General features: G+C 38.0%; 1 protein-coding gene and 1 long non-coding RNA gene across 2 annotated transcripts in view; one reads left to right on the forward strand and one right to left on the reverse strand.

Moving 5' to 3' along the window:
* Positions 1–18714, reverse strand: part of LOC149114133 (uncharacterized) — a 477513-nt gene that overhangs the window by 77352 nt on the left and 381447 nt on the right. The window lies entirely within an intron of this gene.
* On the forward strand, positions 491–8163 carry LOC110061712 (adhesion G protein-coupled receptor D1-like). The gene is made up of 15 exons (XM_089287642.1): positions 491–1259; positions 1380–1569; positions 1941–2048; positions 2265–2352; positions 3140–3230; positions 3314–3366; positions 3867–3996; positions 5217–5320; positions 6144–6246; positions 6386–6536; positions 6619–6700; positions 6817–6883; positions 7070–7155; positions 7671–7791; positions 8107–8163. Exons 1-15 carry the CDS (start codon positions 1170–1172, stop codon positions 8161–8163), a joined length of 1521 nt encoding a protein of 506 aa, XP_089143768.1. The 5' UTR covers positions 491–1169.

Below are 18714 nucleotides of genomic sequence, written 5' to 3' on the forward strand. Positions count from 1 at the left end.
CTTGGGCCTTCATTGGACTTAATGATGTCCTCGGGCAGACTTCCTTTAGACAGCAAATACAGAACGCTAATCGGTCGCTCCTTGTCAGAGTCACCGCGCGGACTGAATTCAGACGAGTGTAGCCTGGGCTAAAATTCACGCAAATTGAAAAGGGGGTGGGAGGGGGAGGGGGGGGGGGGGGGGGGTCGTCGATAAATGTTGAAAAAAAACCTAAATAAATGAAACATGCGGCAGGGAGTTTCTACATTTAATGCTAGGTAAGATTTACAAGTTGCTGTCATAGCGAAAGCAGAAAAAAAAAACAAAAAACAAATCAAAAAAACAAATCAAAAAACACTTGATTCGGTCTTTAACACCGTTTTCATAAATCCAGACATTATATATATATATATATATATATATATATATATATATATATATATATATATATATATATATATACGATGAATTGAAGTCTTGCTACCATTGTTTATTATCTATATATATATATATATTTTTTTTTTTTTTTTTTTTTTAAATACACGTTCGTATTTTGATCGAGCTTACTTAGCTTTTAGGCGTAACGCGTATGAATTTAGTGTTGATTGATTGTTGTTGATGTTTCTGCTCGTCTCCGCTTTGGTAATTAGTTATCACGTGACATACTTACAGAGCAGTAATGTGACATAATCAATTCCCACGTCAGTTACAACAGCAACGACAGAAATTAACAAAAACAACAGCAACAGCAACAACAGTAGCAACAGCATCATATGCAACAGGAACAACAGCAACAGCAACTTCAGCAGTAACAGCAACAGCAACATCAGCAGCAGCAGGACCACAAACATCTGCAACTCGAAAACAACAACACCAACAACAGCAGCAGAAAACGCAACAACAACAGCGACAACAACATCGGCAACAACTGCAACGACAGCAGTAGCAGAAACATCCGCAATAAAAGCAACAACAACGTCTGCAGCAGAAGCAACAACAACAACAACAACAACAACAACGGCAACAACTGCATCAACAACAGCAACAACATCAACAACTGCAACAACATCAAAAACAACAACAACAGCAGCATTGGTAAGTATTAAGCACAGCTGTTAATTTTAACGTGGACTCAACCCATCCACGCTCTTTCTCAGTTTGTTCACATACATCAAATCACGCAGAAGATCATGAATGCGAATTTCATCTTCTACACCCAGGAGAAGAAATTCATTTCTGCATTGGACAAATTAGATGTCAGGCAAAACACCTCCTTGCAGGTATCTATTCTTTTCGTTGATTTACTGACCTATATATGCTAACTGTGTTTGAGCTGATTTGTTATATGAAATAACAATACCCCAGAACAATTTTCAACCCCCCCCCCCTTTTTTTTTCAGGAGGCGGTCAATTTGTTTACGAACATAACCGAGCTGTATAAAGACATCGATATCGAGAATGTTCAAGATCAATCACGAAGGGAATCTATCTTTAGGATGTCACTTAGCTTTGAGAGACTTTTGCTTAATTATAGCAATTACCATCTCAGCGAATTAACGCAGCAAATTAGGGTCGTTTCCAACAGCCTTGGTGAGTAGTCACGTCAATTTTTTTGTCTACGTTCGCAGCTACTCCCATGGTTAATGATCGCAACCTCAATCAATCACTCACTCACCCAATCAGTCAATCAATCAATCCATCAATCAATCAATCCATCAATCGGTCGATCAATCGATCGATCGATCGATCAAGCAAGCAAGCAAGAGGCAAGCAACAAATAGTCGCCCAGCTAGTCAGTCCGTCAGTCAGTCAATCTGCGTTTCCCTCAATCCATCAGTCACTCACTCAGTCATTCATGTACGTTTCAGTCATCGATTTTCATTCATTGATTTCAATCTGTATAACTGTAATCGAATTGTAGTACAAACGTTATTAAATTTCATGTCCACCTTACCTTACAGCTTTTGCTATTCGGCGAGGCTCACGTCGAAATGCGAACGACTTTCTTTTTGAGGAACCTAAAAGAGAAGCATTTATCGAAGTTCCCCACGCTAATTTCAATGACAACGGTTTGTCTAGTTAGTCTTTTCTACATTTACCTGAAAACGTTGCAAAAATAGGAGCGTTTCTACCCAAATGATCTTTATCCTTGTATTGTGCTGTTGCGTACGATATGTTGTCTGGCTCAAGTCACCTTCAACATATTACGGCATTTAAACTATGCGTACCTGGATAGTCTTCATCGTCCATTTTTGTAATGTAACGTTCTTTTTGTTTTAATCTAGAGACGGTCGTAGTTGGTATTGCGTACAACGAACTTCACGCGTTATTTGTAGCTAATCATTCCAATAGAGATGGACATGACAACTCCAGGTAACAAGTCAGAGAGCAGGCATTGCAAGTGTAAACCAATTGCGAGTTCGATGCAATTATAATGCGATTTATCGGCTGCCTTTCGGGGTTTATCTGAATTTCCTCCATAGCTTAAGTTTTCAGTTTGTTTGTAGTTCCTCTAGTAATTACTGGTGTTAGTAATTTGGCACAACTCAAACTCACAAAAGAATGTATTCTTAAAAAAAACATCCCGAGGGGTCCCTCCTTGTTGATGATTGTCACTTTTCTCATCAGAATTCGCCGCAAAATTGCATCAGGTTTTGATCACGATCGAAACTCCAAATCGCGTGAGAATCACACTGAAATCACAGCTCTTTTTTTTTTTTTTTTTACGCGCGATTTTGAATTTGCAGTTTCGACGCGAAATAAATTGTATTGAATTGCGCCATAAAAATCCTGTGTAAACGGGCCTTAAAATTATTGCTATTCGACGAGTGATTGCGTAGTTACGCGGAGTTTCAAGAGTGATCAGACTGTAAGGCTAAAATACGCGGAAATCGCTTTCAAAGGCTCAAAAATTCAACAGCACACGCGTAGCGAGAGGAGGTCATTTTCTATTGTATTTATTTTCCGTACAGACATGTACATTTCATATAAACTCATAAAATTTACAGTGATTCGCAAGAACGTATAACCATGCACGCCCGAGGAATAGCTTGCAAAACCTGTGTATAAGTTAAACTACTACATGTACATGAATCTGCTGCTTCAAAATTACGAGAAGTCGATTGGTCAACTTAGATTTTCATTTTTATATTCTATGTAGGCGACTCGGTACCAAAATAGTGGCAATCACGATGAATCCAAAGCCGGGAAAATTAATGGAGAACGTCACCCTGAGTTTCAGGCACCTGAAGGTAACCACAGAAACAAATGCTCTATGGTCGTTTTGCAGCCACTGAGTTAAAAAAAGGTTTGAAATTAAATCTGTTCTAAGCAGGTTCCAGACGGCAAGAGAGTCTGTGTGTTTTGGACTGGCTTCGGGGAAAGAAGGTGAGTATCAAGTGACAATTTTTAAGTAAAGATTTACGTGGTACATTGTTGCTGGACAACGCTGCCCGATTTCGCGTCTATGATTAGCGGCAACAAGGGCTCAGTGTGAGCAGTAAGATTGTCGTTTATAAGCGATAAGTTCACTTATTCTCCTCAAGAAAGAAGGAATCAAAATATCGTGTTATCTTTTCTTTCCTTTCCAGTTGTGGAAATTCGGCTTAGTAAGATAACGTAACACGTTGCTTACCGTAATTTACATAATACACTTTGTACTGATTTTTTTTTCCTCATGTAGTTATATATGCTTATTATCTACGCCAGTTAACTTAACGTGCCAGTGACCGACCCGAAAGCCTTATTAGCTACTTTGGTCATCACGCGCATTTTAATTTCCGTTTATTGTAATTTGTGTTTCTGTGTTTCTGTATTGATTGTTATAAAAATATGTAAATAGTGCAAAACAATAAAAAGTTCTAAAATCTAAGTCTGTTTCCTTGAAGCCCTGACGGATGGTCCAGGGAAGGATGTCATGCTGTGAAATCGAGAAGCAATGTAGAAGAAACGGAATGCAGTTGCAACCATTTGACTCACTTTGCTGTTTTATTTGACCATAGCGATGCCAACAGTGGGGTAAGGTGTACCACGAAAATCACCGAACCATGGAATGGGCTGGAATTTTTATACCTCGAACACTCCACCTTCCAGTCAACTCACAACAGCACGTCACCAAGAATGTGGGCGGGTCAACAACAAAAAAGTAGGAGTGGTCGATGTACAAAAATTCGAGTTCTATCCGCGGTTCGGTAATTTTTGTAGCAATCTGTAGTTGGGTTCTGAGGTGGTCTCCACTGCAAGAAGTTGTCGTCACTGATCGAAGCGACATGGATTGGGTGTCTGGAAAACCCGAATAGCGAATAGCGAATAACACGAATAGTGCGAATAGTCCCGAATAGTGCGAATAGTGGTGAACAGTCTCGAATAGTGGCAAATAGTGGCAAATCGTAGCAAATAGGGTACCCAGTATCTCGCAGACAACCTCGCCGCAACGTAGCATGGGATTTTCCCGCTAAAAAGCACAGACGCTTATCACTGCTTATCACGACAAAAGGTGTATCTAAACGTAATTTCTTCTGTTTTAACCACTGCAAAAGCGTAAATAAGTCTTTATTAGATTATCCTGGTGTTTTCTGTTCTCTTAATGTCGGCGATGAACAGCCCTAGCCTGAGTCCGGAGAAGAAAAGGTAATAAATTCACCGAAATTCTGTTACTTATTAGGATAATTAATCAACGCAGGATATAAAATATAAAGCGTTGACTATTGACGACTATTCGTCACTATTCGCCACTTTCCACGACTGTTCGCCACTATTCGCACTATTCGAGACCATCCGCACTATTCGGGACTATTCGCTATTCGCTATTCGCGACTATTCGCTATTTGCTATTCGGGTTCTCCAGACACCCACATGGATTTGATACTGCAGTAATTGGATGGCATATTTAACTCACCTTTATCCGTTCAACAGTTCGCCGGTATCCTTTTATAATCCCTAATGTATAGAGGCCCTCTAAAAGTAGAGTGCCTCAAAATATAACCTAGCTACTGACTGCTGCGAGTCTTTGCGTGTTCCGACACAGACCCTCCACCCATACTCAACTTACAAGCAAATTGGGTAGCCCACCTATTGTAATTCCAAAATTGGTTTTTGCCTAAATTCTAGTTACATTGTCAATTAAGAGTTATGCAGGTATGAGGAAATATTCAAAAAGATAGTCAAATCTTTATGTTGTAATATCTTGTTTTTGTTTTTGTTTTTTCTTTCTTTTTTGCTAATTTATAAACTGGAAGCTCACAAAGACGGATGAGAAGATATTGAGGATTCTTACTTACGTGGGGTTAGCTCTCTCCATAACAGGAGTAACTATGACTATAATAGCATATGCGCTTCTCACGTGAGTAAGAGAAAAACTAAACAAATACCTAGAACGCTTACAAAGGTACTGTCTGAATGTTCCTAAATAAGATGAATTACATGTTTAACATTTGAAGTACTTGAGTAGATATGATCTAGACAAACTAGATCGTCTAACACCCTGGACATACGCCTGGCCATATCTTTTTGCCGCTTGTCAACTGGTCAGCGCTCTCTCGTTTACAGAGGAGCCAAACAACTCTTTAAGTCACAATCTTAAGTGTTTAATATGCCCTAAAAACTTCAAGCGTCATTTTGCAGATTTTTTAAATAGTTGAATGTAATATTTTAGTAGGGTAAATGACATATCTTTTCTTATTTACCGTATTTTTAAATCTTTATAGCATTTCTGAATGTATTTATTGCTATTATAGTATTTCAATTTGTAGTTTTCGTTTATACTGCAACTGAAAAACCCACTTAGCGTGCGTCAATAAAGTTTGTATGTATGTATATATCTAGACTCACCCAGGCTCTGCCTAATTTCGCACTAGTGTTGGAATCGTGTGTTCTAAGACATGGTGCCTGAAACGGTTAACTCAAAATAATGCAAAACTTTGGGAATTACTAATGGAAAAGTTTCACAATATTGAAAAACACAATTTGGAAGAGTGGTATAAATGTTTTGCCATTAGAAATTGAGCCCCTCCCCCTTCCCACACCCACAAGTTTTCACGCGGTTTGCCTTTTGGCTTATTTGTCCTGAGAGAAAAGGCCTCATCACCCATGGTAATGGAGGTCTAACAGTAAGCTTTTATATTATTCACATTTGGCGTTTTGTTTTGCTTTTCTTTCGGACTCAGCGATGTGCATCAGCCTCTATCCCAAATCAGAATGAGTCTGGCTGCATCCCTCGGAACTGGACAGATACTATTTCTTTCCGGAATTGGAGCCACAGAAAACATGGTAAGAAACCTTTGGAATGTCAGAGTTAGAGGTTAGAGTGGTGGCTAAGCTGAGAGAGGATGTAAATACCGTGAAGCGACCACTCAATGTACACTATTAGCTACTATATCAATATCTAATGTACTGCGCTGCATTACAGGGTGCTTGTGTTACAGTAGCCGCTCTTCTGCAGTACTTTCTGATGGCAGCTTTCTGTTGGATGCTCGTCGAGGGAATCTACCTTTACTTGCTGGTTGTAAAGGTTTACAACATCGAAAACAACATGCGCATGTATCACGTGATGTCGTGGGGTAAGTTCTTGAGCCCCTTTTAGCTGCAGTGTCTGTTCTGCTACACTCTTGAAATGTTTCCCTAAATATGTTTCTACCGCAGGTTTTCCCGCTGTCATTGTCGCCATATCGTTGAGCATTGCTGCAGGAAAAGATGGAATCCATAGTTTTGTCGATGATGATTAGTAAGCGCTTTGCTAACGTTTCCGTTGCTCCTCTTTTATTTGCTGCATTCTGTCACGATTTCAGAAATCGAGGTCCTAGTATGTATCAATTGTTATAGTTTTACTTTTGCTTTAAGCTGCTGGATGTCTTCGCATAATAGTGTGATTTGGATGTTTGTCGCAATCGTGTTGGGGATTGAAACCGTAAGTAAAACGACCGCCTAGTTAGTCTTCTTGACTAGAAATGCATCGAATCATTGTAATAAAGTTCAATAGATAATGACGTTCTCGGTAGAGGTCGTGATATTCCTTAAACAGATGCCGTATATAGAGATTCATTCATAAAACTTAAGCCAAAGCCCATGTTCTGTTTTTTTTTTTTTTCTTTAGCTCAACTTGTTGATATTAGTTCGGGTCGTAAAGGAAATCACCACAATGCAGCCAACAGCAGGAGATAATAATATTCACCAGATACGGTAAGAAGAACATTTACCGAAAGAGGACATAGTTTGCTTTACTCTCACAACAAGATTTAGTTCAGCAACGTTTGATACAATCCATGCTTCTAATTTTTTTTTCTCTCATGTTGACTGAACATTTAGAAGTGAATTTTTCTTCACTTACACAATAGACCATATTTGTATTATCGGTATCGAACTGGAACTAGCTTGCAGTGGAGGTTCATACGCGAAAATATCATTAAAAAAAGACAAATGCTATTTGCATTTAAAAGACCCTCCGCATTAGCCATTAGCCTCAGTTGCAAGCCAGTTCCAATCCCATACCGAGAATACGAATATGGTCTATTTATATTGAGAGAGTAAATCGGTTGATTTACATCCCAAAAATATTCGGAAGATAGGTTTTTTTTTTCTTTCGTACATGTATGTGCATTATTATATCACTTATTCAATGCAATGAAATCGAAAACTTGTGATTAATTTTGTCTACGTTCCATCAACTCATTCTCATTTATATCATCTTTTTGCAGACTTGGCATCAAAGCATGCTTGGTAATTAGTCCTTTGCTTGGGATCACGTGGTTGTTTGGTCTTCTGACGACATTACACAAAGCTTTCATCTACATTTTTACTATCCTCAACTCTACTCAGGTGAGTTATTTGTTCCTACAGTTCAATTGCCTTTGCACTCCTAAATGCATTTGTAATTAATGGTTTGATATAGATTTTGTTTTCGACAAAAATCGCTTTCCCGACCTGTACCTTTAATTACAACTGTGTGTAATTTGGTGTGTTTGCTGTTTTTAAATGAGAAATTATTATACTTGATAACAATAAGTGTTACTGGTCTCAGACAGTATTTCAAAACAATCGATTGCCGGTATACCAAGGTCTTGAAAAGAGTTTTTATCTTGGTCTACCTAAGTGCGTGTATAATTTGCTTATTTTAATACCTTTCTTTTGAAGGGGCTCTTGATTTTTCTCCTACACTGTGCAAGAAACAACCAGGTGAGAGGATTCTGAAGACAGTCAGGAAATGAATTTCTTCTAACAGTTCATCTGTTATCTGTGATTCAGTATCACTTCTGGCGCAGTGTAGCCCACTACTACAGGCTTCTTGGGCTCGTCACGCAATCTTCCTCGAGATTGCGTAACGAAGCTCAGATCTAGACAGTATGAACTCAAAATAGGCTAGCCGTCGAGAAAAGTAGCCGGTTAACTCCATTTTTTTTTTCTTCTCAGTAAGAAGGTTCCCTCGCCGGTAATTTTCCAGCATTATCGGAAAAACTAGTCGAGACGCTGGGAATAAATAAAAGGAACAAGAGAAATCTCACTTGCCTCGGGTTAACTAATCAAGAGCAGTTTTGATCCCTGGAGGGACTGGGAACGAATCCAACTAGTTTGTGAATAGCTAACCAAACAATACGTTAGAAAACAAAGTGCAACTGAAACAAAAGTAAGAGACATATTTTTTCTCAATCAATTCTGTTGTTTTATTAAATCTGCAGTTTAGAAGAGAGCGGTTTAAAAGAAAGCTAAGTGTGATTTTTCCAGCTGTTAACGATCCAGGCCCTGCGAGGGCAACTTCAAAGGTCAATCCAAGTGTTGTCGGCACGGCGGAAATGATTGAATTGCGGTCATGTAGCGGCGTTTTTGAGCTGAAGGAGCAGTGATGAAGAGGAAACTTTCAGCTACTCTAGTATAATCATATGACTAATGAGCTTAGTTTGTTCTTGGAACTGATTATGAACGAGTTTTCCTGTTATCTAAATGACAAATAACTAAGTTTTACATCCTAAATAGCGCAGCAGTAAAGAACAAGTTGTGTTAAAATATATTTATTTTTTTTTTGCTACCGAGTGCTGAAGCTAGCTTTTATTTTGTTCTTGGGAATTAGACAAGATTTCGTTTGGATTCTATCTCTGTTAGTTAGTTTCAATGGGCGTCAGTTTTATATCTGATAGCTAGTGTTCCTCGAGTTTAATACGAATAGTAGTGCCGGAAACGTTCTTTATGAATGTTTAACTAGTCTAGCATTCTACATAATGTTCGAACATTCAAATGTTGTTTTTAATAGTGCTCAGTGCGCTAGGGTAGACCTAGTTTTTGACCGGCATGCCACTTAACTGAAGGAGTTAAACTAGGGTCTATACCAAGAAACAAATTTCAGCTCTTCGCGAAAAATTAAAAAAAAACAAACAAAAAACAATTTTTTTTTCTTTCTTTTGTCTTATTAGACGGCTGCTAGTCTGATAGGTAATAGATTACGATGAAGATTTTGATAATTATAGGGTTTAACTATGTTCAAAGCTTAATTACTGGACGGTTCAGCCATTTGCAAAGGTAAACCCGCTTAGTTTAGCTGTAACTCGTTTGCACGATGCAAATAAGGTCAATGTTGCCTTTCGTGGTTTTTACATTAAAGTCTGTATACGAGTCAAGTGGCCCATCAGGACGGAACGTATCCCGTTTTCTGTCACATAAGGCGACTTGAAGTATTTGTACACCTCAAGATGGTCTTTCAAAACTGTGCCAGGGCAAGGTATGCCCTCTGCCAGGAGCCCACGCCTCTACCTAATGGCGCCATTCATTACAGAATACTAGTCACTTCATAGTGGATTACTTCCTACTCCCCCGGCGGCCGGCTGGTTATAACTGTTCTAGTGTTACAGCTGTTCTAGTGTTAAACGTAACTTGCATTATGCATTTCCAAAATAGATTGTAAATATTGATATCACTTTTTGTTTGGGAGACCAGTAATATAAAAACAATAAAAATCAAAATATTCCATTGGTACTTTCCATTCGAATATCAATCAAATAGCTGTATACATGTAAGTCATAAAATGATCCCTGAAAATCTAAGACAAATATTAATGAAAGTTGCTTTAGTTTGAGAAGTACTTCATGTCAGTTGTAATAACTATAATCTTATTGGCAATGCCAAGGTTTTATTTACCTTATCACTCTGAGGACTAGATTTGAGTAAGAGTCTGAGGTTTTGCAACAAGGTACCCGAGATTAGTGTTGTTAATTTCATTGGTGTACCTGGATAAATTCTACATGTAGAGGAGATACGAAGGAAAAAAAAGTAGTCTGAAAAATTGAAACTAATTGAGAACCTACTTAGCCTAAATTGGCAATAACTACTCCAATATACAAGAATCAATTTTCTCTTTATTTTAGGCAAAGGAAAAGTTATTTCTTCCTCCGTACAAGGAAGATTTTAAAACGGTTCTTATCAGTGCTACCACAAAACAAGAAAAAAAAAAACTTCGTTCGCTTTGAATTGTCATTGCTTTGTTGATAGGAAATTTGGAATGGAAATAAATATAATACCCATTTCGTGGATTTCCACGATACTGATTGACCGATATATGGCTATATTCCGAGAAAGAATACCTGAAACCCTCAGATCATTCGACATGGCGAGGAAAGCGTCACGGAAAGAGCCCGAAAAGCCTTGAAACCTCCTGGAATGTTTTCTGTCAAGTACCGTCAAAAAGTTCCGAAGCCCCAACAGCCCTCACGCTTATGGATACAGGTCTATGCAGAGAAAAAAAAATTCTTCGTTTATCTGATTGTTGATACAAGCCTCTAGACACCCAGAGATGCGGTCTGGCTGGTCAGGCCTACAACTCTTGGCTGGCTGGATGAACCCAGGGTCAATCTGCTACTAAAATCAGCATTACAATAACGAAGCTGTGGACAAAAAGGCTATTGTTTTCACTAAAATTTTACCACGTTAACAATTTAACGTAAATGTAAACGTGAGGTGCACAATTGTTTCTTATTATCGTTATGTTTATTTTAGTTAAATTATCGTTATTTCAGTGTATTTTAATGGTTATTTTAATGGTCTCGACTTACGAAAAAAAAAAAAAAAACCCAATATGGGTCGCATTTTTAGTGATGCACACAACTTTATCACTTCAATCTCAAGCAGCTTCAGAGTTTTGCATAGTTAGGAAGCAGTTCTTGTCATTGGCAGTTAAGCATATCAAACGTACGACAGGTGTGAGCATGAGCAGTATGTGCAGTCTAAGTTGGCTCTCTGAATTCTTCAAGAAAGGATTCGTAAAAACCCGAACCCTACTTTGAATCTTCATGGTCGCTTTTTTTAGAAAATTTGTAAAAATCATGAAGCGACTGACTACATCGACTTCAATTCTGAATTAAAATAGACTGTGGCTAAGCCAGGATAACAATATTGCATGTTAATTAACATATCCTGTTTATTTAGTCTGCCATATTTTTCGCTGCTTTGTCAGTGTTATTTAGACTTGTCGTTACGACTACAAGTTTATGGACCAATGCTTGCCTCAAAAGCTCTTGCGTGCCTTTCATTATAGTCTAAAACATTGATTCATGGCGTTTTAGTCAACCTCTAAGACGTTCCGTTTGTTTGAGCATATCATTTGAGTCGCTTGAGTTCCACCATATGTTCTCTAGAGTGACAAGTCACCCCCGCATTAGATGCTAATTCAGGGAAAACTTTCCGTCTGCTATGTATTTTAAATCCGGATTACGTCACACTGCCTTTATTGGTAAACGTTTATAGAGAGAAATTACATGACAGCCTATCTCCTCAATATAAACTGTATACTGAGTTAATTGCAAAGAGTTTGGAATTGCGACCACCGTTTAACTGAATGTGTTGATGGGAGGAACTTTATTCAGGAACAAATAAGGAAATTTAAAATGAGGACGGGAATTCGCTTAGTAATCATTCTCTTGAGTGAGTATAAACATTTTTTCTCTCTCTTTATCTAAAGTGAAGTTGACTGAGAGCCGAGAATATAACTAAAATTATTATTATATTTGAGAAATGAAGCGTTTATAGATTGTGATCTGCAAAGTTTATAGGCAGCTGAGCAACAGTGGGCAGTGAAATTTGGACCGACAGCTCAGGAGGAATCGCCGACAGTTTAACCAACCTTGCATCTTCCGTGGCTAATAAAAAAAACAATTATTCTTTCTACTTGGTACTAAGTATTTGTTAAATTGATGGTTTGAATGTTATATGCCCTGAAACAGTGAACCAGAGGAAAATAGCGAGTAACAGAACGAGTTTCTTTGGGCTCTTTACTCCACTTGCGAAACAACATTGACTACTAAATTTCGGTTTTTATCGCGAAAAGTCGACTTAAACAGTCTTTAAAGGACATGCTATCTATATTTTTTTTTTATTTTTTGTCACTTTTTAAGTAGTGTTTTTCAAATAGTGTGCTTGGGTTATGCCTTTACAACAAGGAGACAATCATACTGACAAATACAAAGACAATAGCTCAGATTTCATGTTTTTTACCTTCAAGTGTTTAGCGTTCATACGCTTTCTTTTCATCCTTACCGTTTGAAAGTTCCTGTCAATATGCTTGTGTTTATTCGAGACATGGAAATGTTGAGCAATTAATTTCAATCGCTTTACGGCTCTTTCGCTTGGTCATTGCGACGATTTTCTTTCTTGATTATAAACAAATTTCGTTTTAAATTTTTTGAGTAGAAAATGAAACCCTCGACCTTCGCTTGAACGTGACAAAGCAAAAAGATGGCAATGTATTGTCGGCTACCAAGCAGGTGACAGAGATTTGCATAGTCAAAAAGTTAATTTCTTTGTAGTTTAAAAAAATAGCGGAAAAATAGCTCACTGCAATTATATTCATTTTTATCACGAAATATTGATAATATTTTTCATTCTACGATTGGTTTTGATATTTGGAATCCTTTACGGAAAAGTAGAGTAAATAATAATAATAATAATAATAATAATAACAATAATAATAATAATAAGTTCGTCCGTCAAACGGAAGTTGAAAAACGTTAGTGAGAAATAATGCTAAATAAGAACCACTGTTTCAAAACCTCGCGCATACAGCATTTTCGAGTAGTCGCCTTAAATCGGCCAAAGTCGCAATGCTATTTCTGCCAATTTTGCTTAAGTCGCCTAAAGTCACCGTAAATAGCCCAAAGTCGCCTTAAGTTACGGTAACTTAAGGTCCCAGAGTAGGCCTTATCATTGAGATATTTCACGCAATTAGGGTGTTTGAAGTTTTATTGTAATTTTCTTCTTACGAAAACCCTAATCCTTAAGCTATTTTAAAAGTTGGTGAATTTACTAAAGACTGTTGAGCTGCTCGTTTGTCCATTTCAGCTAAACTGCTTTAATTAGTCGAGCGAATTACCCTCGTATTTCCTGTCAAAACTCAGTCACGTGCAATGGGCAATACCGCAGACACGTAATAAAGGCTCAACCTTCTTTCCACGATGTTGAATTCGATGCCAAAAGGAAAAGATATTTCGAATATTTTAACAAATGGTGCCATCTTTTCTACGTTAAAACAAACAGACCCAAACTCCGTTCGCGGTAGATCCACTCTAAAAGATGGCGTAGTCATTGAGCGTATATTCCGATACGGGTCGTTCCGCGAACTCAAAATAGCAAAAGAATCGAGTGATTTAGCGAAGGTCATACCAGAACCAATAAACAGAAATGTGGACAGAGATTTACTACAGACGACAAAAGAACATTTACGAAAGTTTTAGGTGCTGATAAAGACAAGGTGCGTCGTAATCAAACTCTAGGAAACTACAGCAAAGTTAAACGCAATTTACATTTACGTAGTAATTATCATATTTATTTGACCTCTCTCATTTATTATTTTTTTGCACAAACAGATCTAGAGTACAATATCAGGTGTTATTTTTCTATTTCTGCTTTCGTCAGTGTATTATATTCGCATGGCCATGGAATGCTTGCGTGGTATCAAATAACATGGTGTCAAATGAATGTCTTTCATGTGACGTGGTCATGCAGTCGAACCTATTGTAAGCTCTTACGAGAGGTGGTCGCTTACGAAAGCTTAAATCACGTTGCCTCATTAGCATATGGTAACGGCAGAGTCTTACCCCATGTGTTAAACGTTTTATTCATGTGAAAAGTCAATTTCAAGAAAACTATCCTGTACTTCCCATTGATACATTTCCGTCTCTTGTACTACCCAGCCATGAGACTATGTTACAACACCTTATTATCCAGTTTCTGCTCGATTATCTGCTAAGTGGTCGCTTACGGGAGATTAAAGAAAATTTCAAACTTTTAGCTCAAAGGTGGTCGTGGTCGCTCACGAGAGGTTGTCGCTTACAAGAGGTGTCAAATATAGTGATTTGGCTTAATGGAAACTTTTGGTATTTTGGAAAACTGACCACTGAGGAGAGGTGGTCGCTTACGAGAGGTTTTAGTTCTATCAGATATAACACCCTTTAGGAACTTGATCATGACGTTTTATAACATTAACGTGTTAGCTCGACAAGGTTCTTCGTTTTGTATAATAGGGCACGTTTGAGTTTCCAAGCTTTTGCGTTGCGTGACATGAAATGCCGTGTCGCGCAAGTCAAAAGATGAGTTATCGCTTTAGTTTTGTTAACTGAACAATTCTTACACTAGAAGAAGTATTAATTTTAACATGTCGAGACTCCAGAGCGATAACTTTTCGTTTCAATTGCAAAACTCAATGACAGATGTTTCTGTTACTTTACGTCCGCCATATTTGTGCCGCTTGCAAAGGCTCTACATATTTGGGTGAAACACTTCTCCAGATAATGCGCAAATGAAGCCTGCGGACACTTAATTCTTGGCAAGGTTGTTTATATATCAATCATCTATCATATTCCAGCTTCTTAACTTTATTTATTGAATGATTATGATTTTTAGTTTTGATCGCATGAATTAGAAGCAATAACAGCAGTATCAAGTTTGTATAAAAGACGAGGAAAAAAGTGATATTCTACACGGTCAATACCGAATCGAAAATCGTCGAGTTTTAGAGAGTCTTTCGGCAAATATCTCTCTTTGCGTAGCTGTGATACATCATCAAGTGTGTACAACAGTGCGAGCTACAGATGGCATTGTACTCCTCTGTGTAATGACATTGAACCAAATCCCGGGCCTTCTATACATATTAGTGATCCTACTCTAACAATCAAGGCACCATATGATCAAGTTGACCTTATGTAATTTGGTGAAGAAGCTGGAAGACAGTGTGTTTTGTGAGTTTGAGTGCTTTGATTTACAATAAGATTAAAGGAATACATAGCTGCCCGGGCATAGCTGTAAAAAGACCTGGTACAAATTATGGAGATGGCAATCAATATTGTATTCAACGCTGTCACAATGTACAGGGCAGGTTTAATTAATGCAAACAGAAGTACCGTCAATAATTGGAGATCGCTATGTCTGAGAAAAATAATTTACTAGCTTAATTATAGTGAAAGCTGCACTCCGGTAATCTAAATCATTGTGATTCAATAATTGAGGGGTATCAGTACAGTATGTCCAAAGACAGGGCTTTGGATCACTCTTGACACAAAATTATTCTTGATGTATTCTGACATTAAAATGTATTGGTGTCAGTATCTATCTTACCGATCATGGGAGTTATAAGATATTTGATTCTCATGCAAGAGACGAATTTGGTAGAAGCCATCCCCTAGGTACATGGGTACTATTAGAAGTGCTATATTCATTCAGAGCATAGTACAATATTTCCAGACTTTACACTCTCTCAGAGGAGTGCACAAAGGCTTCACAAAAGTTCAGGCTTCAGGAGTAACCATCGTTTTTTTCACAGTTCTTTTTCGTCAAACAACAACACAAATGAAAAAACGAAATGCAAGATATCATAATTGAAATTAGTATGAGCACTAACTATTATTATTATTATTATTATTATTATTATTATTATTATTATAATTCTTATCCCTCGGTCAATACAGCAATGCCGAGGTTTGAGATTTTCCCTGCAAAGACCGAACGTTCGAGGTTAATAAGTTGTTTATTACGTGGCTTTTTCCTTTTTGGAATCCCGTAATCAGCCCGTCGGCGTTACGGGAAAATAATGCCCTATAACTGACCAATCAGTGCGCGCGTTATATCGGCTACGAGCACAAGCCATATAATAAATACTAAATAATCCTGATCATGATCAGCCTTTAAGATACGAGTTGCCGGGGTCATATTCATGTAATGAAAACAGATATTATTTCTCTTCTTTGGAAAAATGAGTTGAATTCTCGTGTCAAAATTTCTGTCAGTTGGGAATTGAAAATCAACCTGGTAACCGTGAAAACGATGACCATAAAGGCAAAGATTGTACACACTTAGAAAACTGTTTGTTTATCAGTTAAATGTTTTAATTCCCGTAAGATGTTGCTGATAATGAGCAGAGGTGTTATGGAATAATGACGATAACTCTAAGTTGTAAGCAGCCTTGCATAAATTTAACTCAAACCTTTTAATCTCTTTCAGCATGTGCCAACTTGCTACTTACAGGTACCAATTCAGACTCAGGTAACTATAATATCTAGATCTAGAAAGGTATGTGGTAACAGCGCTGTGTAAAACTGCGTATCATTTGTTTCTACACGTCGACTTAGGACTATCTTTCAAGATCTCAACATCTCCAACCTTTTGGAAGGAAAGAACAAACAATTACTTGCTTGTTCGATAGGATAAATTTTTTTTCTGACGTGAAGTTGAGATTATCTTTGCGTTATCACAAAAGACAGCAAAGATTTCAAAAATCATATTTGCTTTTTAACACTGATCGAAATTCGTAAAGATAAAAGGAAAAACTTGATAAAGAGAACAGCAGAGTATTCAAAGTGGAGATGTAAACAGAGGTCTTGAAAATGCTGCTCGTGGCCGCAGGCCGAGGGCAGCATTTTCAAGCCCGAGGTCGCAGTTTTTCCCTATACGGACCGGTCCTAAGCCGGCAAATAACATATCTATTTTTTTTCCCTGCGGTAAATTGGCTTACAAGTGGGTTTGTTTACGCAACTTTGTCATTGAATTGGCTTACGTGCCGTGTACAAACTAGCACAAAAAATCTGAAGAGCGGACGAGCGAGTAACTCAGATACTATACAAAGAAAGATGTATGAAAGAACATATTTATTCCGAACATATTTATTTATTTGGAACATATTTAATTATTTGGAACTAACATATTTATGTTAGTTCCATCTAGTTCACTAGTTAAGTTCTCCAATATTGTTTTCCAGGTGTGGAATTTCGTGCAAAGTTTGAAGTTGCACTACAAAAACAATTTCTATCGTTGCGAATCACTCGAAATCGGACTTTTTCTTCGTAAATTGCATAGCAGAAAGCGAGAAAACTCGTTAAGCTGCTGAATTCCACAGAAATTCTCTTAAATACAGCAACGATCAGAGAGGTAAACTCTACTACAACTGATTTTTTTTTTTAATTGCTTAAAATTGTGCGGCGAGAGATATACAGGATTACGCTCCATTACAACGCCGACCTACGAGCAACCAAATAAATTCTCACAACTTCAAACTACTCCACTGAACGTCCTTACAGTGACTTTCCTTGCCATTTAAAATGAATAAAGGTAAACTTGCGTTGATTAATCGTCGATGGAAGTGTATAAAGGGCACAGTTTGACGATTACCGCCGGTTAACTCACGAAAATTGACCAACACGACAATTTCACCCGCGCTGTTTCCAGCCGTTACCGTGACCGTGGTCAGAGAAAGGAAAATCCGGACCGCGCTAAGAACCCATCGGATTGTAGGATTCGTTACCGTGCCCTATTGGGAAAAAAAGTAGCTACAGTTGAACGTCCCGTAAGCGACCACCTGAAATGTCAAGCCTAGGTGGTCGCTTAGGAGAGGTGGTCGCTTACAAGAGCTGCGACCACATTGAATCGAAATTTTTCCTCATTAAAATGTGGTAACTGCAGAGACTTACCCCTTGCGCCAATGCCCATGCAATGTTTTATTCATGTAACAGTCAATTTCGAGAAAAAAATCCGGTTCTTCCATTGAGAAATTTTCGTCTCTTGTGCTACTCGGGGATACGAGAAAGTTACAACACCTTATTATCTAATTTCCTCTCTATTATCTGTCAAGTGGTCGCTTACGGGAGGTTGCAAACAAATAAAAATAAAATTTCAAACTTTTAGCTCTAAATGTGCTCGGGGTCGCTTACGAGAGGTGGTCGCTTACAAGAGGTTCCCAATGTAGTGATTTGACTGGAAAACTTTTGGTATTTTGGAAAACTGGTCGCCGAGGAGAGGTGGTCGCGTACAAGAGGTGATCCTAACCGGAGGCTCGACTGGTGCTACTCTCTTATTTTTCAAGGTATAGGCGTACGAACGTACGTAAGGATGTATGTACGTACAGTGACGTGACAATCATTTTTTTTCTTTAGATCGAGGGTTTACCAAACTTTCTAACTGGTATGGGGTTCCGCTCGCTCGCCATCGACGCGCAGGAGCTCCGCTATGATGATGTACAACATTTGATCATTGAAAAAATAAATAAAGATGTTGCAAGAAATAATCAACTCTCTTGGGAAAGGTTAGCTTGCCGAGAACCGCTTAAATAAGATACCCCATAATTATAAGGAAGTCAATATATTTTAAACAGTATAACTAGCCTTTTATTTTTCGACTTCAAGTGGATGGCTGTAAAAAATATAAAAATGTAAGTGAAGCAGACCGCGCTCAAGGAAACACATCACAACCGCATTCGAAATGGAAATGGAGTATGGAAAC

The sequence above is a fragment of the Orbicella faveolata genome, unplaced genomic scaffold (genome assembly GCF_042242905.1).
Source record: "Orbicella faveolata isolate gen_17 unplaced genomic scaffold, um_ofav_v1 contig_14, whole genome shotgun sequence".
Lineage (NCBI taxonomy): Eukaryota > Metazoa > Cnidaria > Anthozoa > Scleractinia > Merulinidae > Orbicella > Orbicella faveolata.